This window comes from Cygnus olor, chromosome 17, assembly GCF_009769625.2.
Source record: "Cygnus olor isolate bCygOlo1 chromosome 17, bCygOlo1.pri.v2, whole genome shotgun sequence".
Classification (NCBI taxonomy): Eukaryota; Metazoa; Chordata; class Aves; order Anseriformes; family Anatidae; genus Cygnus; species Cygnus olor.
In genome coordinates this window covers 15,146,307-15,170,911 of record NC_049185.1, presented here as the reverse complement: position 1 = coordinate 15,170,911, position 24,605 = coordinate 15,146,307, and the positions used below count along the sequence as shown (strand labels likewise).

Genomic DNA, 24,605 nt, shown 5'->3' with positions numbered 1-24,605 from the left:
TCCTGCAGAAAACATGTGGATCAGCCCTGCCACTGCTTAAGTGTAAAATATACTTCCCTGAGGGCAATTTTTACAATGCATCATAATGAGAGTTTGTAGAAGGCAAATAAGGAGGTAAGGAGTAATATAACTTGAGAAGCAAATTTACTCGTGACAAGGACATTGTTGTCTCCCAACCAACCTCTGTGCCTTGCAAGATCATGGACCAGATCCTCCTGGAAACTGTGCTAAGGCAGGGATTCTGGCTGTCCAAGGACAAAGTGTGAGGCCTTTGGAAGACAGATTAGGAAAGCAGTGGCCGGAGAGTTTCTTATCTGCCTGGTTCTGTACCGTATGGGGGGGGCAGTGTTGTGGCTGCCCAAGTACAGACCACCCAAGCAGAGAGTGCTGGGTGGCCTGTGGGTTATGCGCAACCACTGGTGGGTATTGGAGGTAATTGTGGGTGCTTGAAAGCGTCTGCAGGGGCTTGATATTTGAATGTTTTTCGGAGCTTCCCACAGCTTGGTGTTGTATGTCAAGACCTTGAATGCGGGTATGGGTCTGCGTGTCTGGGAAAGGACTTTTTGAGGCAGGCTTGCGAAGTGACAGGCCTGATGGATATCCATGTGTCCCAGGACTGTCAGACCATTAAAGCAGTAAGTCTGACTCTCAGCCCTCCAGAATGGCTGTGCTTGGCCATGAGTAATATTTGACCTGTTCAGAGTCTTAACGAGTGCCAAGGCAAGAGCAGTGCTGTGCTGACTGCAGTATGAACTGCTCCTTCCTTCCTGTGCCTAGTCACATTCATCCTCCGCAAGCAAAGCCAGGCCCTGAGAGACTGGTGGTATGCCAAATTAGTCTGAGCTCAAGGCTTGTATGACAAAGGTTTTCTCCATCTTTCTCTGAGGATGTTACGGGATCATTGCTTTGTTCCTCTGTCTCCAAGACAAAGGGCGGAAGCAGAGTTAACACTGATATATGCAGGCAGTCCTGAGTCCCAGTTTGTGCTGTTTCCTCTGCTTGATGCAGGTCAGGATGCCTTATACAAAGGATTATGATTATAAATAAGCAGCACTGCAGAGTCTGTGCAGGGAGTCCAAATTTTATTGTTCCAGAAATCAGGGGAGGGAACACTGCAACAGCAAGGTAGAAATGCTCAGACCTGCTGCTGTGCAGCACTGGCCCTTCGTAGAAGGGGTGTTTGCCTGAAAGATTCAGAAGTGTCCATCTTGTTGCATTGAAATCACCTGGGCTCGGATGCCTGACAGGCCACCTGGAGAGCTGTTTGTTAGCACTGGCCAGGGAGGAAGGGGAGAGAGATGGCCAGGGCTCCAGGTTTGCTCTGCTTGCTAAAGATCTATGTCCAGCCTCTCCCTACGGATTTTCTCTCTCTGTGTGTACACAGACATGCAAAGGATGTGGAAGATTTATGATATTCCTTTGGTTTTGTTCTAATAAAAAACAATCTGAGTGGTGAAGGGATAAATGTAGAGCTGCTAGGCTGTGCAAACAAGATGAAGGAGGCTCTGCTGATTAGAGTAATCAAACTTGTATCCCCTGCAATAAATTAGTCTGTTAAATGTGTTTAACACCGATGACTAGGCTGGTGAGTGCCACCTGCTGGCAAATTGCTATTTCTGAGGAATGCCAGGACTGTTCTGCTTGGACTAGTGCTCTTTGTGCTCACTTGATCCTGGATAAGCAGAAGGGTATCCCTGCCCTTCCTCAGTGGTATATCAGATGGAATATAGTAGAGGTGTGTGCTTTAAGTACATGGGGATCAGGGCACTAGGAATGCACGGGATTGGGAAAGCACAATTTCTATTCTATTTCTTCATCAGATTTTAAAATCTGTGCTATATAGTGTAGAAACAACTGGGCACTGCACAGTGCGCTTGGCTCAGTCAGGTGCTGCAATGAAGCTAGGCAGAGCGCGATCCAGAGGGGAGGACGTAGCGCTGAATCCATCCTGATGCTGCCAAGAAACTTGGTATCACACAAGTCACCTAGTCAGGTTCTCAACAGTGCTGAGTAGTTTCAGCGTGCCTGTGCTTTCACCAACATCCCTGTTTGTGTAGGAGAGCATGGACAGTTAGACACCAGGCTTCTCTTTGCATTCTTAAATTGCTCCTGTTGGCCTGTAAGTTACAAAGGTCTTGTTAGTGGAAAGCATCGGCGATAGCATCATTTTTTCTTTAGTGAATAGTTTTTAGACATGAGGTAAGCCGGGTCCGGTGACTGGTTGCAGCAGCTGAGGAGAGAAAGGGAGGGGAGAAAGAAAGTTTCTAAATCTGTTTGTTGGTATGTGTCAGAAGAGGTCAGGGCTGTGTCTCAGCCCTGTGGTTGGCAGTGGTAGAAGGTGTGCACTTGAGTGGAACATCTTGTTCACCTTATCTTTTCCTGGAAATTTGGCCTAATCTGTGAGTATAAAGAGATACTGTGCAGTCACATATGCCTATAGCAGATATGCAATCAACTGTATTAATGTCATTGGTTGACCTATTGGACACTTAGTTATGTTCTGATTTCCTGCATATGCAAAAGCTTTCTGCTTTTGTTTATTTCGTGTGGTGATAGCTAAGAATCGATCCAGGCAAGAGGTAAAACTAACGAACAGAGGCAAGGCATTTTTTGAGAATAAAGATTCTTAACAGAAGACATTGCAGTCTACTGTCCTGAAGAAGTGTGAGGGGTTGGTCATGAATCCAGGAAACTATAGCTGCTTTCCTGTCATATAAATTGGCACAGGTGCATGGCACCGGAAGACGCTTGAGAGAGCGGCTCTGTGGTTCACAGAGACCAGGAATGGAAGGAGGCTTTCTCTATGCAGCAGCATCAGAGCATGAGCTTGACATGGAATCCTCCATTTAATGCATTTGGCACCATGAGGGCAATGGGGCATGTGTTCCCTCGTGGGTGGCCTTCTATGCATGAGATTTGTTGTTTTCATTGCTGGACAGCCCCAGTGGTGACTCTAGTTGCACTTCAGACCCTGTTCTACCATTACTGTTAAATGTCTCATTTCACTCCCTTCCTCTTTTTTTTTTTTTTTTTTTTTTTAAGGCCCACCTGTTAAAACTTTCTGGAAAATTATCCTTTTTACATAAAATGGTTATTCATGGCACCATGCCAAGGATAACCTTTCTGGGGAGCACAGCTGCTGGATTAGAGAGACTAGAGAGCGGCAACATCATTTCCTGAACAGGGCAGTAAGTTTTTGTAGCCATGCCATCTCGGTCTCCTCAGAGTGCTGGTGTTTGGTGATGCCTGACACCCTGGAGAACATGTGCAAAGCTGTCTGTGGGATGTTGGAAATGGGCGCCAGGTCAGCACTCACATAACATTCCCTAGCCTCTTGGTGATGACAGTACCTCCAAGTCTCTGGAGGACAGGGAGATGGTACAATAATTCTTACGTACAAGAGCTGCATGTAGGTCTCACACAATGTACATGTACTCTTTGCAACTGAAAGTGACTGCCAGATGGCTGACCAGTTGATAGGAGTGTCTGTAGTGCAAAAGACTAATGAAGGCCTGTACTAGTATAGATGCTACACTTGCAGCATCTGTGAAGAAGGATGTGCAGACAGGGAAGTACAGAAACATGTCATGCATGTAGCATGAGATGAACACAGTACAGATAAATGACTGAAGCTCAAATACCTAATTAGCACAGGTAATTATCACATTATAGATAGATAGATATAGATATATATAAAGTGCGGGGTAGACTCCTGATATACATGGAAGCTGATAAGGGAATGCATACTGGTTTGGGAAGGAATGTATATAATAAAGGAACAGCTGCATGAATTCTTCAGGTTCAGCCTCCTGGTCAGTGGCACAAGGTGCTGTTCTTGTCCCTGAAATGCCATTAGCAGTTTTGGGGTGAGAGAGAGGGAGAGATTGCTCCTGTAAGGAGTAGCTGACAGCTTGAACTTGGTAAGAGTGGGGGCTGGTGTAAGCATGTGGGAAAATAGCTAACATGCTGGGTTTTGGGGAAGATAAGGAGAGCTACGAAGTGTGCAGTGAGGGGCTGTTCAAGAAATAATAGCAATGTTTGGAAGACTTCTTGGTGCTTAAGGAAAGCGGAGCTGAGGAGGACTACTGTCAGTGATGGGAAAGATTTTGATGAGTCTGCAGGGGGACCAGAGGGGTGAGTGTTGGTTTTGTTTGTTACTTTAAAACAGGTCCAGATTAACTCTGTTCAGCTGCTTGCATGAAGAAAAAATCATTGGGAAACTAAATCAGTTCTGCTGGGGTGGAGAGAAAAAGAACTGTGTAGTGGCATTTGGGTGGGGCTTGGAGACAGCTCTGTGACTGAGTTTTGGCAGTGAACACTGTAAGAGAATGACTGGAGATGGACAGATAGCAAATAAAGGAAACCGTCATTTGTACTGCCATTACCCCATGGAACAGGAAAGTGGGAGCAAAACAACATTGCAGCAAATTATAAAGCTAGTAGGGAAGCAGGTTTCAGGTCAGCTGTCTTGCTGGAAATGTGGATTCTAACCTGCTTACACAACTCAGGATTTTTTCAGAGGCAGTGCCTAAAATGTATAACTCTGACTTCATGGAGCCATCCAGAGGAGTGACAGCAAGTGCAGGCATAATCTTCATGTCTTGTTGCTTGCCTGTTTTCCTATTTCCTTTCAGTATCATGCTAGATTAGTTGGTGCAAAACCCTACTGTAAATCTTCCTGTGATTGTAGTCAATTGTTAACAGGTCTCATGTTTGCCCATACACAATTGCTACTCATAGGTAAGTAATACATGTTGTGAACAGCACTTTGGGCACTTGATTTTATAGAGAAACTCCATAGCAATGCAAGCCGCTTCCGCAGCTAGTTCACCCTGCCATTAATGTCATTGTTCATTGTGGCGTGAAGCTGAATGGGAGAATAAAGCCCTGGCATGAAGCATCTTACAGAGCACAGTCATCTGCTTGGATGGACTGGGACTGGCTCATTGTCAGCATTATGTAGGCAGGGCAACTTGCTGTGGACCTCAGATTTCTGCAACTAACCTCTCACTTGCCTTTTGCCCACAGGAGCTGTCAGAGCATGACCAGTCTATTCAGCAGTACCATGTCTCCTGTTAAGGATGGAACATCATCTCTTCCAAGGAGGCAGACTTCCTTCAGCAAACCCCCGCTCCGTGCACTCTATGACTTACTGATAGGACCACTGGAAGGAGTAAGCCTCTAGCACACACAGACATACACTTAACCAAAATCACCTGTTGTGTGGGAAAGCAAGAATAGACAGCCTGGGAATTGTTTCTGAGGCATGGAGCTTTCCACTTCATCATCCCTGATGGTGAGACAGGATGTGTTGGGAGGTGGAAATAAAGGATGTTGCTGATGGTACCTCTTTTGGTCAGCTGCCAAAGTATAATGCTTTTGATGAAGAAAGCGTATCTTTTATTCACTAACACTAATTGGCAAACTTGGCAGATCTACCTAGGGACAAATAGGTCAGGGAGAATGAAAAACTGTTCTGAGTATGGAGAAGATTCATCTAAATCAAGGCTGGCCATGGCGCTGGGTTCAGTGGACGGGGGAGTTAGCCTTATGTGTGCCTATGCTGTGTGATGCAGCAGTGTGAGCCTTCTTCCTGCTTCTGAAATGACAAAGGAGCATCTTTTCTATGATTCTTTGTCTTAATGGTTTAGCCAGTTTGTGTGTCTGTTCCTCTCCGCTAAAGACATTCAAAAAAAAAAAAAGTCTGCATACCTTTCCCCCTGAAACAGCAAGAGGTCAGCAACTATTCTCATCTCCTTTTAATATTCTCATCTCCTTTTAAATGAAAAGGCCCGGGGAGCTATAGGCCTGTTAGTTTGACCTCAGTGCCAGGGAAGCTCATGGAGCAGATTATCTTGAGTGTCATCACGTGGCACTTGCAGGGCAAGCAGGCGATCAGGCCCAGTCAGCATGGGTTTATGAAAGGCAGGTCCTGCTTGACGAACCTGATCTCCTATGACAAAGTGATGCGCTTGGTGGATGAGGGAAAGGCTGTTGATGTGGTCTACCTTGACTTCAGTAAGGCTTTTGACACCGTTTCCCACAGCATTCTCCTTGAGAAACTGGCTGCTCTTGGCTTGGACTGGCGTATGCTTCGTTGGGTTAGAAACTGGCTGGGTAGCCGGGCCCAAAGAGTCGTGAATGCAGTCAAATCCAGTTGGAGGCCGGTCACTAGTGGCGTCCCCCAGGACTCAGTACTGGGGCCAGTTCTCTTTAATATCTTTATCGATGACCTGGATGAGGGGATCGAGTGCACCATCAGTAAGTTTGCAGACAACACCAAGTTAGGTGCGTGTGTCGATCTGCTCGAGGGTAGGAAGGCTCTGCAGGAGGATCTGGATAGGCTGGACCGATGGGCTGAGGTCAACTGTATGAAGTTCAACAAGGCCAAGTGCCGGGTCCTGCACCTGGGGCGCGACAACCCCAAGCAGCGCTACAGGCTGGGAGATGGGTGGTTGGAAAGCTGCCTGGCAGAGAAGGACCTGGGAATACTGGTTGATAGTCAGCTGAATATGAGCCAGCAGTGTGCTCAGGTGGCCAAGAAGGCCAACAGCATCCTGGCTTGTATAAGAAACAGTGTGGCCAGCAGGGCTAGGGAAGTGACTGTCCCCCTGTACTCGGCTCTGGTGAGGCCGCACCTCGAGTACTGTGTTAAGTTTTGGGCCCCTCGCTACAAGAAGGACATGGAGGTGCTCAAGAGAGTCCAGAGAAGGGCAACGAGGCTGGTGAGGGTTCTGGAGAACAAGTCTTACGAGGAGCGGCTGAGGGAGCTGGGGTTGTTTAGCCTGGAGAAGAGGAGGCTCAGGGGAGACCTTATCGCTCTCTATAGGTACCTTAAAGGAGGCTGTAGAGAGGTGGGGGTTGGTCTATTCTCCCACGTGCCTGGTGACAGGACGAGGGGGAATGGGCTAAAGTTGCGCCAGGGGAGGTTTAGGTTGGATATTAGGAAGAACTTCTTTACTGAAAGGGTTGTTAGGCATTGGAACGGACTGCCCAGGGAAGTGGTTGAGTCGCCATTCCTGGAGGTCTTTAAAAGACGTTTAGATGTAGCCCTTAGTGATATGGTTTAGTGGAGGTCTTGTTAGTGTTAGGTCAGAGGTTGGACTAGATGATCTTGGAGGTCTCTTCCAACCTAGACGATTCTGTGATTCTGTGAAAATTTTGTTATCCTTCAGGAATTTTGTTCCCATTTCAAAAGCCAAAAAGCCATTAAAAGCGCATTGCTATCTTTCTTCTACTTTCTACTGTTAACATTCTCCCTTATAGATAACCTTGTTTTTGGTATTTCTGATTCACTCCCAACTCCCTTTGGAGGAAACCACCAGACTGATAATTCTATTTCTTAATAATATTAATTCATCTTTGCTGCTGCCTAAGAGCTAACACTTGAGATTGACTGCAAATTCCTGTTATTCTTTGATTGCTAGTGAGATGGGGTCAGTGTATCTCAAATTAATCCTCGGCTATCAGTGCATCACAGTGCAGTCGGGCAGTTTGCTGCAGCTAGACCCTGAACAAGACAGAGAGGAAGAATTGTGTTAGGACCAAGGTGCATTTGTCTGAGCTCTCTCTATAAAACCTGACACAAGCAGTAAAATTCACCCTGACTGCACAATAGCAATTTCTTTTCTGTTGGACTGTTTTTATCCAGTATGTCTGCACTTCAGGATTTTCTGACATTATTCACACACCCCTGTGTTTTAAAAGTTTGTGTTTCCATTAGATATTTCACGGTAGTAGTTTACCGTTGGCAGCAAAATGAAGAAGATTCTTCTGTCCCCTGTTAAATGGGAACTCAGCTGAAATAAGTTTTCTCTAAAGCAGAGATTTCAAAGGGATTAACATTTGATAAATAACAGAAAGGGGGTAGAACATGGGTGTTATTTCTTCCAAAAAGAGTGAGGCCTCAGAGTTGTTGGGTTTTTGTTTGTTCGTTTTTGTTTGTTTGTTTTGGGGGGAGCTGTGTTATTTATGAAATATAAGCCATGTGTTTGAAAAACACACTACCTTTTCTGCTGTTCCGTTGAAGGCCCAGAATTTCCATCAATAAGTCAGTTTTGGAGACGTTGGAATCTAGTTCAGAAATCTACTTGAAATGGGTTCAGGCAGTTTCATCTTCATTTGCCTAGTAGCCTAAGTAGCTGGTTTTCTCCTGTCAAAACACATATTTGATACATCTGATGGAGATCAAATGGTTTGAAATTAAAATTCTTATAAGAACTTATAGTCCTGCATGTTAGGTCTTTGCCTCCACCCTGCTGTGAATACTGTAAAATTAGCTTGTCTTTGGGAACATCAATCAGTCTAGAGGAAAAATGAAACAACACTACTTGAACTGGTTATCTCCAAAACTATGTCGAGTTGAGGACTTAGTCTCACCCAAGCTTGTGCTAAAGGTTTCACCTTTAAACAAATGGTTTATTTACCAGGCCAACATATGGCTGCCACTCTACCTTAAAGGTGTACAATTGTTTAGAAATTTACTGCCGTTTTGCATTGGTCCTTTAGACGTTTTTTTCCTGCTGCAGGTATTTAAGCTGGAGTGAATGTAAATGCTTTGAAGTTCCTCTGTCCTGAGATGATAACTAATTATTTTTACAACACGCAAGATTAAAAAAAAAAATAAATCTGCTTGGACATGGTCCAGGGTAACCTGCTCTAGGTGTCCCAGCTTGAGCAGTGGGGTTGGACCAGATGGCTTCCAGAGGTTCCTTCCAACCTCAACCATTCTGTGATACTGTGAAGTAAGACTGAAATTCCCACAGTTATGTGGGACCAGGAGCAGTTGCCATTGTGTGTGCCCAGTTGCATCTTTTCTGTTTATTAATCTCTCTGTCTCACATCTCCATCCAAAAGATACTCTCTGTTTAAACCTGTATTTGTGACTCTGGGTTGATTACAGTGTCAAGCATCTAGAATTGCAAGCCATACAAACAGTCTATCTGTGGATTTTTTACTTTTATATGGGAAGTTGCTGTTTTGAAGTTCAATACTAGAAAAAACATTCTCTTTCAAAGGATGAGGTGCTAGTAATATTTACAAGATACAGGTGGTTGGGAATGATAAAGAGTTTACACTGCAGCTGAAGGAGTTGCTGCACTGTGATGAGACTAGGTCCCAGCAAACTTGTTTCAGCTGTGCATGACTACAGAGCATGTTTAGTGGACTCAAGGCTCGTTCACCAGAATGGGTTTGTTCATGCACAGATGAGCAACAATCCAGCTTTATAGAACTGTCCAATGCCACTATGTGTCTACCAGTCACTGCATCTGCATTCACATGGAGAGTAATTCTGATGTGGATATTTCCCAACTGTGGGGTCAGACTAGAGCCTGACACTTTTGAGAGTGCAGGCTGGGAACTGCTGGAGTGAAAGGACCAAACTGATTCTATTTTTTTACTTTACAGGGCTTGATGCATTCCAGTGGGCCTGTTGGCCGCCACCGCCAGCTGATACTGGTTCTGGAGGGAGAACTGTACCTCATTCCTTTTGCTCTCCTGAAGGGCAGTTCCTCCAATGAGTACCTCTATGAGCGCTTCAGCCTAATTGCAGTGCCATCCATCCAGTCGCTGAATCCCAGCTCCAAGGTCTGACATTGCCTTATAAAACCTTCTTCTCATAGAACCTCTCTTCTGAGTTGTAAGTTCCTATACATGCTGGAATAGCAGCAGCTCTGTCCTGCTACACCAGACAAAGAATAGAAGCCACAAATGTACCACCTTCCCAAGGCACTTCCAGGGCTGATGAGCATGTTGAGCACCCCAGTTGTGTGTGAAGTAGACTCTGGTGTAGTTTCTGCAGCACAAAATCACAACCCCAGGCATGCCTGGAAGAACAAAGGGAATGGATCATTTGGATATCCTCTTCTAAAGGGTGGCATGTCCTGGGGTGTGGAGCTACACGGCAGACTGCAGAGATGTAGGTGTTTGTGATATATACTGAGCTTCCTTGGTGAGTTAACTGTCCTGTCCCATTCTGGTATGTTTGCTTCTCAGCTTTCTGTGTGGAGAAGGCCATTAATGTCTCATGATAATGAAGCCATAAGGCAAAGCCAATACCACCGGCAAATCTTTCAGAAATATCTTCATGCTGATGTATGGCAACAACCATCAGCTTTTCTAAGGCCCACATCTCCAGGGAGAATCTGTTTTTGCTGAGCAGTGTTTTGCTGCATGTCTTGCCTTGCACTATGTTAAACACAGTCACGGGAACAGCAAAAGGGTCTCATTTTTTTCTCTGTTACTCATGTGGGGATTAGGCTTTTCCGGTCAGTATCAGGCCGCAGTAATCAGTTGCATGCAGCACCATGTTGCTGGCAGTGGAGATGCTGATCCTTGAAATACAAGTGCCAGAAACCAATGATTACAAATAATCCTCCCTTAAGGTGGGAAACTGGGATCTTCTTTATACTTTTAGCTCTGCTGCAGCCCTCTAGCGTGACCTGGGCTGTCTGTTCCTTTCTGTTCTTATCTATTTATTCTCCTAAGAAGTCGGGATAGAAATCCTGACTGGACTAAAGTGGAGATGTTCCTTGGAATAGTTAAATGGAATAAACTAATGAAATGCAAAGCTTTATTATGACAACCAGACTTCTGTTTAGAGCCAAGGAGATGGGATGTTTTTCTACCAACACCTCAACAGACAGAGCTTTGAAGCCCTTTTTTGCTTTCTTTTTCTCTCTGTAGTCCCATGTGAGGAAGAGTACTCCTGCTTACTCCAGTTCTACCTCAATGGCAGCTGTCATAGGGAATCCCAAGCTCCCTTCAGCAGTTATGGACAGGTGGCTATGGGGACCTATGCCCTCTGCAGAAGAGGAAGCGTTTATGGTATCTGAGTTACTTGGCTGCCAACCCTTAGTTGGCAGTGCAGCAACAAAGGAGAGAGTGATGAGTGCCCTCACTCAGGCAGAATGCGTCCATTTTGCAACCCATGTCTCCTGGAAGCTGGCTGCTCTGGTCCTGACACCCAACACTGACAGCAATCCAGTCAGCAGCAAGAGTTCATTTGGGAATCCCTACACAATCCCAGAATCCCTTCGGATGCAGGATGATGCCAGTGATGTGGAGAGCATCTCAGACTGTCCTCCTCTTCAGGAGTTTCTGCTGACTGCAGCTGATGTCCTGGATCTGCGGCTTCCTGTTAAATTAGTGGTTCTTGGCTCTTACCAAGAATCCAACAGCAAAGTCACTGCCGATGGAGTCATTGGCTTGACAAGAGCATTCCTGGCTGCTGGGACTCAATGTGTCCTCGTGTCACTCTGGCCAGTTCCAGTGGCTGCTTCCAAAATGTTTGTGCATGCCTTCTATTCCTCCCTCTTAAATGGGATGAAAGCCAGTGCAGCCCTTGGTGAAGCGATGAAAACTGTACAGAGCAGCAAGCAGTTCTCCCATCCATCCAACTGGGCAGGTAGGAAGAATCTGCCTTTTGATGAACAAAACGTGGTTTCTGGGAAAGGCTCTTATGCCAAATAGTTTGAGTTAAGCAAGGAGTGGTGCTAGCAGGTAGTTGGGAGTAGCATGTTCCCTGTGCTCGCCCAGAATTCAGCTGCTCTTTCAAGCCCTGATTCATCTGAGTGTGGCTGAAAGTCAGTGTGGAAAACAGCAGTATTTCATTGTATAGTAAGTTTGCTACAGATTAGATATAATCTAAAGCAATTGCAAGGTAAAGTGTGTTTTGTCACAATGATTTCATGACTGTAAAGAAATAAAGTGTGATACAACAACTCCACTGCATGTTTGAAGTTTATAGGGGCAAGTTTCTTGCTGTATGCTTGGGATGCAATTAGCTGGAGAAAATTAACAGAACTTTTTTACTGAGAATGTAGTGAAAATCTAACAAGAAGGCAAGAGTAGTACTTCTAGAAGTTGTATCAGCAATCAGTAGTTATGATTTTCATGCCATAAGCCTTGCAGGGCTTACTCCTTTGGTCTGTTTAGCAGAAAGGTTTCCCTTGTTTCCACTGGAAATTTCTCAGCAGTGTAAGCCCCGGGGTACAGTGCTGGAGTTTGCTCCTTCTCAATTTGATTAATGAGTTGAGATTCAGAAAGACCAAGTCTTGGAGTTCAACAATGTTACTGGGATAATTGCAAATTAGCTGGTTTTAGGTTTTTGGGTTGGTTTGTTTGTTTGTTTTTCTCAGCACAAGTCTTGTGTTTTTGAAAGCTGCAAGCACTCCCCAAATGTCTGGTTTTGCACAGGCAGCAGTACTGTATTTTTTAGATCAGGCAGCTCTTGTAGATATGGCTCTGATGTAAACTGTATGTAGCCGTAGGAGCAGGAAACTTGCTACGGCTTGTTACTTGGAGTAAATCTGACAGAGTGATTTCGAGCTTGTTGAGTCCAGTGTTAAGACATGATTCAGAGAGTATCAGATTGGACTGAGTTTACGTTTCTGAGTCTGTCTGTTTCAATTCTCAGTAAGTCTCTTATCTGGACCCTGCAGGCTTCATGCTTATTGGGAGTGACATGAAGCTGAACAGCCCTTCTTCGCTAGTGGGACAGGCCCTGACTGAGATTCTGCAGCATCCTGAAAGGGCACGAGATGCCCTGCGTGTCCTGCTACATCTGGTAAGAGAAAGGAAACGCTACAGCACCCAGCAGGCACAGGGAGGGGCATTGGAGCCCATGTAGCAGAGAAGTGATGTTACCTATGGGTATGCATCTATAAATGAAGAATGGGAAGACAAATACCCTGATGTGTAACCACTCACAAATATAAACCTTCAAACCTTCTCTCTTACTGTAAGGTGTTATCTTGCTAAAACTTTGGGTCAGTGTGAAAAGAGTGGGACACTTTATGGGCTCCCCAGAGCAGATGCTAACTGTATTGTCGCAAAATCTTCCCCAGACCTACCCGATTTGTGTGAGTTGTTGATTTGGGTCTGTGCTTTAAAAATGAGATTATGATTGGGGTTAATTGTTCCTACAAGAAAATAGCTATGGACATGGCAAAGAAGCAGTCACAGAGATGCAGAGCTAGTGAACGCATGCTCTTTGCATACTTGGATGTGAGGCACTTTTGTTCCCAAATTTGGCAGTAACCTTCTGTGGGGAGCAGCAGGACTGAGGTCAAGCTGCCAGATGACAAGAATAATCTCATGATTTTTAGTATTTTTCTTTCTGGTGTGTCTTCTGTGGTCCCACAGGAATGTGGAGTATCCATGGGATGATGGAAATCTATGAGTATTGCTAGTCATCCCAGTTGCTGGGTTTTGTGGACACTTCTCTCTCTTTACTATTTACCGTGTAGCTTCACACTCTTGCCTGGTAATGCACAGTGTACTCAAGAGACTGGAACCTGACAGTGAGTCATCCTGTGTGGACAAACGCAGCTGCCAGGTTTATAGAAGATAATCACAATCAAACTGGTACTTTGTTTCCTGTGGCATTCATTTCCCCAGGATCCAAGAGACCAGTGACACTCATCATAGTGATTTTAAAAATGTGAATGTTGAGATACTGAAGCCTGTGTTTTCAAGGGCACTAGCATCCTTCTGTTTGTGACAAGCCAAGTTCAGCATCAGCATTGCTATCCCTCAGCCCATAGTTCCTGCATCTTTAATGTGAAAAATGAGGTGGTTAGTAAAAATCGCTTTTAAAATAAGCTCGTGCTGTACTTTCCCCACAGGTGGAGAAATCATTGCAGCGAATCCAGAATGGGCAGCACAACTCCATGTATACCTCCCAACAAAGTGTGGAGAATAAAGTTGGTGGCATCCCAGGCTGGCAGGCACTACTCACTGCAGTAGGATTTCGGTTGGACCCTCCAGCCAGTGGCCTTCCAGCAGCAGTGTTCTTCCCAACCTCTGACCCTGGTGAGCGGCTGCAGCAGTGCAGCACCACCATACAGTCCCTCCTAGGTAAGAAGCAGGCCAGCCGTGGGCTCTGTTCTCATACGTCCAAGCAGACATCTGCCTTTCCCTGCCTGTCTTTGATGTAAGCCTGCAAAATGGTGCTGTTGTTCTAGGCTTCTACAGCAATGAAATAAAAGCATTTAACAGGACAGATGTTCTAGAAGTAAATTCGTACTGTAAATTTTGTCATAGATTGTAATCATTTACCACTGGGTCCAGTATCTGAGAAGTATGATGTGACTTTTTCTTCTTCCAGCTCTCAGTCAGAAACTGTATAATCAAATACAAAGTTGGGAAAACCTTTTGTTTTCTGGAAATTGATGCTGTTTTCAGAACCATTCAGTGACGAGGGAGAGAGGCTTTAGGAGTTATCTGAAGTTATATTCTGTTCAGATTGTTGCATTTCTAGCAGGCAAGCAACAAGTATTGAACAATCCCTGTTTTTTTCTGTTATTTTTCAGGTTTGCCTAACCCTGCACTTCAGGCACTTTGTAAACTTATAACAGCTTCAGAAACAGGAGAACAGCTTATCAACAGGGTAAGTTGGGAGGTTTTTCTCCAGTACCAGTTTCCAAATGGTTCTTCCCAGGTCAGTAAATTCAGAAACGCACAGAACAGTTTATGCTGTGGTTTATCAGCCCCAGAGGCTGCTAGGAGTCTTCAGGGTTGAAATTATAAATTTCTCTGTTTGTGTGAATGAAAGTGTGTGTCCAGAATGGTAAAATGCAGGTATATTATTGGGCTGCATGGCCTTGGAAGGGTCTCCAGGTTCAGTGGGAGAAGTGAAAACATAATATGTACTACAGTGAGGGGGAAGCAAAATATGGGAAATTAATGGTAGAAGCACTAATTGTTTTTTGGCCATCCTATTCAAGGCCCATGTTGGCTCGTCTTTGCCCACTGTAATTACCAATACCTCAAGGAATACCTGACTTTGGACAGTGCTCTGTCTGAGAACTTTATCAGGCCTATGCTTTTTCTGGTTTGAGTGCTCATTGCTCTGCTGAAAGAATTCACCTTCTTTAAGAGAAAGGCATTGCCACCTGTGGCTGTGGGAGTTGTGCCCCCCACACAGACACACAACCCATCTGCTTGACATTCCTTCCTCTTACCAGTCTTTGTAATATGCCTAGCAGAACCTAACCTTACTCTGTGCCACTGGCCTGGATGGTTTTCCTTTATATGTTTTCTAGTGTCCTGATTGCTCCCCTAACGAGGTTTATGTTGGTGCTTGCCTTAGTAAGTGAACACTGCATATAGTTAATAGGTGAAAAATATAAAAAATAGGTGAAAAAATATATTAAAAAAGGTGAAAAGCTCACTCTCTTTTCCCCTTTTTCCATGCAGAAATGTTATAGGGAAGTACCACGGTAAATATCTGGGTTTATCCCTGTGTAGTTTTAGAGGCTTTCTGTCATTGTGAGTCTATCTGCACAAAATACAAAATAACAGCTTTGTAATCATCCATTAAGAAGCCTGCTTTGTCCATCCATTCGACTACATCTGATTCAAAGAGTTTCTTGCCCAAATTTACAATAACATATGGGATATTTCTAATGGCTTGTCCTTTACGGGATTTTGCTTTTTTGCCTTGGCTCTTCTGTTAGTGTCTGAGACTTCTGTGGTTGAATAGCAGGGTTATTTTTTCCTCCTTACCTCCAGAGGAAGGCCCAGAGTAAATGGGATATGACGCGTAGAGAATGACGTTCCAGTAGATCTGAATGTGTGACAGTGTCAATGACTTTATCTTGTGATTGTTGTCTTGCCTCAGATAATTAAATCACCCAAACCATTCAGATGGCTGTTGATGACTAGCAAAAGATGCACTTACTATTTCCTCAGGTGCCCCTTGCAATAAGTATAGGCAGGCGTATTGCATTGTTTGTGCAAATGTTCTCTTATAGACCAAACCCTAGGCAGAATTCCCTTTTGCACAAGAATCTATCTGGTTACAAGTCAGGATTTTTCAGTTTAGCTCTCACATCTTCTGCTGTTACTTGCTTTTCTCCCCTCATTATTCTCAGCGGTTCAGTTGGTGAGACAAGGCTCTGCCTGTCCCAAAGGAGAGAAGACTTTGTTCAAAACTGAAGCATAATTACGAACAGCTCAGTCAGTGGGTGTTGCTTTTTTCTGTCTTTCCAATAAAGCTGATTGGTGTTGTAAGGGAGCAGGTGCTCTTGACGTTACTGAAGCAGCAAGGCAGGGAGCTTGATCTCTTGCTCTGAATAGAAAATACTTACTTTTAGTGCAAAATGGAAGGCAGGAAACACAAAAGTACGAACTCTGGTACTACTACATATACAAGGAAAAGCTAGGGATTGCTGACTATTTAAGTGCCAATAATATATCCCAGAGAAAACAAGAGAAGGGCTTGTTCTGTGTTCAGCCTTCTGCCAGAATGTGGGTTGGACTGGGTATATGCCTGCGATGTGTCTGAGTTGATTGTAATGAGCTGGGCACTCCCAGATTCCAGCTGCCTGTTCCCACACTGCTGGACTCCTGATTCACAGCACAAGTCATTTCCATTGCTCCCTTCTTTCTCAGAACAGAGCGTCTTGCCAGTCAGGATGCTGTTTTGCATGTGGATGTGTCCCTGCACTGCAGGGCTCCCTATTACAGGCGTTTTATAGCACAGAATAACCTGTGTTCTTTCTTTCTTTTCTCCTGTCTTTTCCTTCTTTGTTATTTGCTGCTTGAAGGCTGTTAAAAATGTGGTGGGAATGGTGAGTATTACATGCACTGGGGAGTGACGCTGCTGTGCAGAATTAAATGCCTTGGTCACTGCAGAGCCATTTTCCTGAGCTGCAGGGTAGTGTCTTCACCCTGCTTTCGGGCCTGGAATTTGCTCCATGGTGCTAATGTGGAAAAAAGACTGCGTAAGCCTTTGTGGGTTGGAAGAGATGGGTGGTCCTGAGGTTAGCTGGTCCCTGATTAATGACTTTCCATCCTTCCTGCTCTGGCTGTGTTTTTGAGTTAGATGGGATCTTGGCACCTTAATTTGTGTCAGATCTTCATAAACACATTTTTTTCTCAACTTTGCTACTCCTGTCCTTTGAGAACAGTTGAGAAAATTCATTCCTGGGAGACCACAGAGGTATTAGGAAAGTCTGCCTTCCTTCTCCTCACTCAGTTTCTGCTTGCCACACCCCCAACCCTCACTCCTGCTCTGTCTCTAGATTTGCCGCTCTTCAAGTTTGTCCATCATTGCTGTTTCTGGACTGCACCCTGTGCTCAGACCTTTCATCCCACTGCTCCATTCAGGACCAGCAGCTGAGTGTACAGGTGTACAGGGGAAGGGCTGTTTGCAGTGTATTTCCTTAGCTGTGATTGTCAGAAAAGCAGTTATTTAATTTCTAAGGAATGGCTAATGTTTGCATTGTTATTTTCAGCTACATCAAGTCCTGGTTCAACTTCAGGCAGGTGAGAAGGAACAAGATTTCTCCTCTGCACCAATCCAGGTTTCCATCAGTGTCCAACTCTGGAGGCTTCCTGGCTGTCATGAGTTTCTGGCAGCTTTAGGTAGGAAAACACTTCTTTCTATTATCTTTCTAAAAACTATTCATAGTTTTATATGGTGGCTTGAAGTAGTGATAAATCTCACAGCTTTAGATTTGTTTGTCTGGGTTCTTTTTGGTCTCTGCATCTCTGGATGTGATCCCTGACTGCTCAGTAAATCTCTACCAGTTCACATACACAGACGTTTCACTCACTGTTTGGCCAGTGCTAGGGATGAGTATTTCTCTCATGCCCCAAAACTTATCCTGAGTCAGCAGAATACAGATTTCAGGGTTTACAGCAGCTTGCTGCTGTCAGGTTGGTTTAAACCCTGTTTTTATTTCAGGATCCTGATCCACTGTTGTTCATAATGCATACTTGTGAGTTTTCTTCTGGTCTTCTACCTGCAGTGAACCAATCATTCCTTTACCTGGGAAACCTGCACAATGGACAAGGACAGGGCATATCAGGGTGATAGTATGTACCAGGGTCTACATTCTACAGAAGAGGCAGATGAGAACTAAGTATCAAACTAGAATTTATTCTGGCTTGGCTGCTGTTTAGATGAAGGGCTTTGCATGGAAGAGGCAGAAAGAGATGTCCAAGAAGACTACATGAAAAGCTCATAAAAGCCTAACATCGTTTCTCTCATACATTTATGCCTCTTGCTGCCCAGGCCTCATTTGCTAAATTCCAAGGTTTTTGTTCTTCCTCAGACCCATTTCTGTGAGAAAGCTTTGGACTAATGAAGGAATGCTAGGGGCATGTGAGACCCTGTCCCCTGAGATGCATTTAGTCCATCATTCCCTGATAATTGCGTATAATTTGTAGCTAAAATACCAACCAGTGCATTTGTATATCAGTTTGGACCAGATCGATTTGTGTATGTGTGTGTTGAATATGTCCAGCCCAGTAAGGCTCCCAAGAAGGTGTGTTAAATAGTAATAAAACCAAACCAGCAAGAGGTATATTGTAAGTGAGGAGACATCATTCCAGGACGCTGCAGGATTTCATATCTCTTTGTTCTATTTGTGTTATAAACAAGATGACACTTGTTTAGGACATGGGATCTTTTTATGAGGTATGATTTTTTGCTCCGTATTCCACTACAGGTTTTGACCTTTGTGAAGTTGGGCAAGAGGAGGTGATTCTGAAAACTGGGAAACAAGCTAATAGGAGGACCATGCACTTTGCTCTACAGTCCTTGCTGGCACTTTTTGGTAAAGCTACTTACAGAAGTTTTTGCTCCTATAACCATCTGATGATTTGATCAGAATGGCTTATATTGTAATCTCACACTCTTACCTTTTGCAGACATCATACATTCATCGTCATACATGCATCATAGACCATACATCATACAAGAGGTGCAGCAAATGTAATTTTCTTATGGAAAACAAACACTAAGACTTGGCTGAGGTCAGAGCTGGGAATAGACTCCAGCAACTGGAAGATTTTGAGATATAAAATCATAATCAATTGACAAGTTCCCAAAGTTTTCCTCTAGGATACTTGGTCTGAGTTTCCTGTCCATGCATTTCCTGGTCTGTGCACATTATTTTTCTCACCTAAGTAGTAGGTTGTTGGTTCTTTTTTTCATTTTGTTATTTTTCTTTTGAAGTAGCATAATGCATGCTTTGTAGCATTTCCTCTTAATTCTGATAAGAACATTACTTGGTTTTATTTCATTTTACTGTGTATCTAGGGGCATGCTTGTACTTTTTTTCCTTTTTCTTTTTTCTTTTTAGATTCTACAGAGCTGCCTAAGCGCCTTAGCCTGGACAGTTCCTCATCACTAGAGTCACTGGCTTCTGCTCAGTCTATTTCCAACCCTGTACCCCAGTATCAAAACCCACCATTCTCTCCTACTTGTCCAGACAGCATTGCATCAGATGCCATTTCTGTGTATAGCCTGAGCTCTATTGCCTCTTCCATGAGTTTTGTTTCCAAGCCGGAGAGCATGCCAGATGGTGTGGGACACAGAGGACGTCAGGACTATGAGAGGCCGAAGAACATCTATCTGCATAGGTCTGCAATACAGAGCCAGTTGTCACCACAAACCAGCACTGTAGCCAGCAAAGATGAGGAAGAGTATGAAGGTTTTTCTATAATCAGCAATGAGCCTTTGGCCAGTTACCAAGAAAACATAAAAACAAGATTTTCCCCAGATAACAAACATCCCCAAACTGGTCAAACTGGAGGTATTAAAGAGCTTGTCAATTCCAAAGGGAGCATAAGTACGCCAAATTCTCCTGTTAAAATGACTCTTATTCCCAGTCCAAACTCACCTTTCCAAAAAGTTGGGAAACTTGCAAGTTCTGATACTGGAGAATCTGACCAGTCTAGCACTGAGACTGACAGCACTGTCAAATCCCAGGAGGACAGTAATCCAAAGCTTGATCCCCAAGAGTTGGCTCAAAAAATTCTGGAGGAAACTCAGAGTCACCTCATTGCTGTTGAACGTCTTCAGAGAAGCAGCAGCCAAATAAGTAAGAGCAAAAATTCAGATGATGCAGCTTCTATGCCAGCAGGTATGTCTGCATTCAGATCTTCAGAGACCAGTGCATTCAGTAGGCCAGTCAGCTCTAGTCAGAAGAATCAGTCTTCACCTGTTGCAATTAAACCAAAGCCTCCAACGAGGAGTTCATCCCTTCAGAAAGTGAGTTCTGGCTATAATAGCCCCACGACATCAGAGATGTCAAACAAAGAAGGCACAGGCCAATACAGTGGACAGCCATCTCCAAGTTGTGATTTACATGGGTCCTTAACTGAGCAGCCTCACTTCAAGCTCAAGTACCCTAGCTCTCCTTACAGTGCTCATATTTCTAAATCACCCAGAAATCTCTCTCCAAGCTCAGGGCATCAGTCTCCTGGTGGCAGCACTCCATCTCCTGCTCTTTCTTATTCCTCAGCTGGTTCTGCTCGTTCAAGTCCAGCTGATGCCCCAGACATAGACAAATTAAAAATGGCTGCTATTGATGAAAAAGTGCAAGCAATTCACAACTTAAAGATGTTCTGGCAGAACGCTCCCCAGCACTCCACTGGCCCAATAAAGATTCTGCGAGGAGCTCCTGGCACAATGACTTCTAAGAAAGATGTTCTCAGCTTGCTAAATTTATCTCCACGTCACAGCAAAGAAGAAAGTGCAGATAAGCTGGAGCTGAAGGACCTGTCTATTGAGCAACAACTTGCTTCTCCACAAAAGAACCCTCCAAATGGACACAGACACCCTGAAACTCCAAATGCAGTGACATCAGCTCATTCTCCACCTTCTAGTAGCACTCCAGGAACCATACTCCCCTTGAGGCTGCCATCTGGGAATGGTTATAAATTCTTATCACCGGGAAGATTTTTTCCTTCCTCCAAATGTTGAAATGTCTTGAGTACCAACTGATGACTTAGAGTCTTGTTAAAGTATTTGCTTCTGCCCACTTGCCTTTATCAATATAGAACCACAGAATATCATCAAAGAAGCCATGGTCATACCCACAGTTGTCGATACACGGGAATGTGACAGATTGGCCCTGTCTGTTACTGTGTGGAAACATGGGCCTTACACAGATGGGTTTTAGTTTCCCTTAACAGGACCTTGGCAAGACTCACTTGATAACAGGTTCTATGTAGTGTTCCATATTTGCTGCAACAGGTCCAACGAATCTTGTTCTGTTCATAAAATACTAGATTTTAAGCCACCTACTTGTATTTCTTATCCTAACAGGAGGTTTTTCAGCTGTCTTTTTATACAAAAATTATACATATCAGGGATTGGAGAGGGAAGCGAGAGGAGTGGTATAAACTTTCATTTATACCGCAAAGAAAGTGTGCACAAGTTTCTGCCTGGAGAAGTACAAGCCGTTTCTTTGGTTGGTTTCAAAGGCTGACAGAGAGGACAAGATAAGACACCTCTAGGTATCTCTGCTAAGTTGTTAGCGAAACACAAGAAATTGCTGGCAATACAACTCCATAGCAGCTTGATACTGGCAGTTCTCTTGCATCATTTAAAGGCTGGTGACACAGACAAGAGGAGAGAGATGCCCCATTCTAAAACCTGCATCTCAGGTAACTTTTTTTGGAGGGAAGCCTTTCAGGTGATTTTTTTTGCTAGTTGGTCTGCTCCCCAAAAAATGTTTTGGGTATAATGGACAAGGTGAGCCTCAGAATGAGGTAGTAAGGCTGTGCCAGAGGCACAAGTTCTGTTTTTATTGAATGCTCCGATCTTTCTGGCACACAGTGTTACAATGGTGAAATTTTCATCCTGGCAATTATTTGGGCAGCATAGATGTCTTCTGTCTGCTAAGTGTGCGCAGAAAAGTGAATCTTACAGTTTCGCAGTAGGCAGGAATGTAACGTAAGTGTATGTGATTTAGAAATCACCTGTCCAAATAAATCCTTCTCTGATCCTTCTAGATCTTTCCAAATATTGCAGATGTGTCCCTGATGAGCTCTTTCCCCGGCTAAGGAAACAAGCTTCTTCAGGAGCATGTATACCAGTATACACAGATGAGATAGGCTAGTGTCAGTGTGCAGTCGGAACATGTACATGAGGGGCCATGCAGACCAGCTGTATGCAGAACCTGTGCACCCTCTGATCTGTGGAGAAAAGAGAACCAAGAGCGCCCCAGAGGTGATGTGTAAAAAACACTAAGCTTTCCTAGGCTAGATGGTATTTAGGTGTTGTGGGTCAAGTTGGAGATGATTATTTTTTAAGTGGCCATTAAATGCAGTGATGTAATCAGAATCAAAATGATAATTTATGTGCACTGAAAACTCTGGATATTAACTCAGCACACTTAGATCCAAGCAAAGTATTTCGCAGGCCATGTGCTATGAGGTCGGAGCACTGGATTACCAAGGCTTTTGGTTTCTATTATGCACTCCCAAAATTTGTCAAGTGACTGAAGGCTAATCACTTCACCTCTCTGTGCCTCGTCTTCCCTGTCTATCTAAGTGGGGATAGTAATACTTACGTACCTACCTCACAGAGGTGTTGTGAGGCTTATTAATTAGGCCCTGAGTTTTACATGGATCTTAAGTCAAATTCCAGTCTTGCAACTGACTACCTGAATGGTGAGTGCAGTCAGATCTCTAAATTTATTAGGGTATCGTTGCTGATGCAGATAATTGTTGCACTTGTCATGTCTGGATGCTCTTCTTGAAAATGTGGACCTGAACATTTGTGATTTTTAGGGGGGTCTTGCAGGAAAAGCATGATAGCAGGACAGAGGATTCAATTCTGATACTGTAATATAAAATTACTTAGGTTCAGCTTACTTGTGGTGCACATATGAAACGCTTGCTTAGAGTATATTCTAGAATCCACTGATGTTGGGAGAATGCTTTCACTATCACAAGAAATTAACACAAGTGCTAAAGGCAAAAAATATAGGACTGTGTTGTTATAGTCAGCTAACAATGGATGGTTGATCACAAAAGTTTCAGTACAGAAAGAAAGAGTAGTTACTTATTCATATTATGCAACGTAGCAAAGCAGTCGAGTAAACCCATTCAACTCATACAATTCAAGTTATTTGTCTGTATATTACATCTTTCTGAGATGGTTTGGTGCTAAATATCTTCTCGCCATTAGGTGGGAATAATTAGAATAGTGGGCCAAAAAGAGTCAGTACAGTATCTACATGTCATGTAGATGGCAATTTTGCTGATCATGCAACTTGCTGTGGTCACGAGACTGCTGACGGACTCTGTGTGACCTACTCCGTTTCCAACCAGCATAACTGTTTTAGAACGACATCCCAGGAACATCCAGGATGGAAGTGGGCAGCTTTTTGTTTATAGCAACAGCAAATATTCCCTGTAGTGCTGCATAACATGCTGGAAATAAGCCTCTTTACTTGTAGTTTACTTCCATAACTAAAGGATCTTTAATCTGTAGAAATTCTATATTGCCATTTTGGTACAACCCATTTTCATACTGCCAGTAGGTTTCATACTGGCTTTAAGTTTTCAGAAAGAGATAAATCAGGGGTGGGGGGTGGTTCTTCTGTTGTGTTGTTGCTTTTTTTAAGGGGAGGGGAGCATTAGAAGCGGGGAAGGGTTCAGATGTAAGGGAAGTTCAGTATTTGGGAAATTGGTGTTGTATAAATATGGAAGGTGAGTGTCACTAGAACAAGTCTTTTGAGAAATTTATTTCCATTAGCTTGACAGAGGACACTTCTATTGGCTTAATGAGAGCCATGAAAATGCATGCTTGCTTGTCTGGGAGACATTTCACACACCTTGTGCCTCACTCCTCCACCACCTGAATGAGAAACAACCCCTTTGTGAAGAAGTTTTATCAGGTTTGCCCAATATGTGGAGAAATTCAGGAAATGAAAATAACATGTTCTGCGTTTGATATTAGAATCCCTTCTGTGGAGTTTAAATGCATTTGTCGTCGTCGTATTTGTGCATGGTACAAGTGACAACACTGCTTAATACAGTGAGCAATAAGAATTAGGTGTTACCAACTTCCACATTAAACCTGCCACGTGCAACAGTTCCCCAAGGCCATAGAATGTGTTTTAGTTTGGTTTTATTCAGTATATTTTACTGCGTGAGATACTAATTGCAGATATTTTATTGACTGTCTTTAGCTTAAACTAAAGGGGAACAGTAAATAATCTCACTGAACAAAATCCAGTTTATTTTGATTTTGTTGGTTAGCCTGAACTCTGACTGGTTACTGATTTTCCTTCTTTTTAGTGATACATTATTTAAACAAGGAAAAAGCATTGAAGGGGTGCTACACCCATGTATATCACTCTTGGCCATATTTCCTCTCATTAGATCAAACTAGTTCTGTGACCATCTCTTTCAAGTTGCAGAACAGATCCAGGAGGACTGTGAATCTGTGAAGAAACACTGGTAGTTTCAGGCTAGGTGATAATAATGGTTTGGGTTCATTGCATTGCCATGCAGACCAGAAAAGTTGCAAATGTGCATGGAAAACTTGGCCCCTCGGTTGCAGAACTCCTTCAAAGAGCGTTGAAGATGATTACTCAGAGAGGACTGTCAGCAAAGACTCTTCCAAGCAGCAGCCCTTTAGCACTTGCTCTCCTTGTATGCAGTGTTAGCCATGTTTGGCCTATATGGACTTTTTTTGTAAATTAAAACTCTGTTTCCAGACAGCATTAAACTTTTTATATTATGAAATTTACCATGTAAAAAGATTTTCATATTTTTATTGAAATTGCTAAGGCATTTGGCCTTCTTCCTTTGTGATTTCAGTGTCTATTAAAGCATGAGTTCTCTCAGTA

General features: G+C 43.7%; 1 protein-coding gene across 3 annotated transcripts in view; it reads left to right on the top strand.

The window, feature by feature from the left end:
- The window catches only part of TTC28 (tetratricopeptide repeat domain 28), a 169,067-nt gene extending 144,462 nt beyond the window's left edge, over window positions 1-24,605 (top strand). For 2 of the 3 annotated variants that reach the window (XM_040576631.1, XM_040576633.1), the window contains 10 exons: window positions 5,029-5,173; window positions 9,409-9,588; window positions 10,687-11,407; window positions 12,444-12,568; window positions 13,629-13,860; window positions 14,316-14,392; window positions 16,554-16,577; window positions 17,244-17,373; window positions 18,462-18,569; window positions 19,098-24,605. In XM_040576631.1, coding sequence (XP_040432565.1) covers window positions 5,029-5,173; window positions 9,409-9,588; window positions 10,687-11,407; window positions 12,444-12,568; window positions 13,629-13,860; window positions 14,316-14,392; window positions 16,554-16,577; window positions 17,244-17,373; window positions 18,462-18,569; window positions 19,098-20,722 — 3,367 coding nt within the window. In that variant the 3' untranslated portion in view covers window positions 20,723-24,605. The remainder of the gene's footprint in view (window positions 1-5,028; window positions 5,174-9,408; window positions 9,589-10,686; window positions 11,408-12,443; window positions 12,569-13,628; window positions 13,861-14,315; window positions 14,393-16,553; window positions 16,578-17,243; window positions 17,374-18,461; window positions 18,570-19,097) is intronic. The other variant, XM_040576632.1, reaches the window with a different exon arrangement.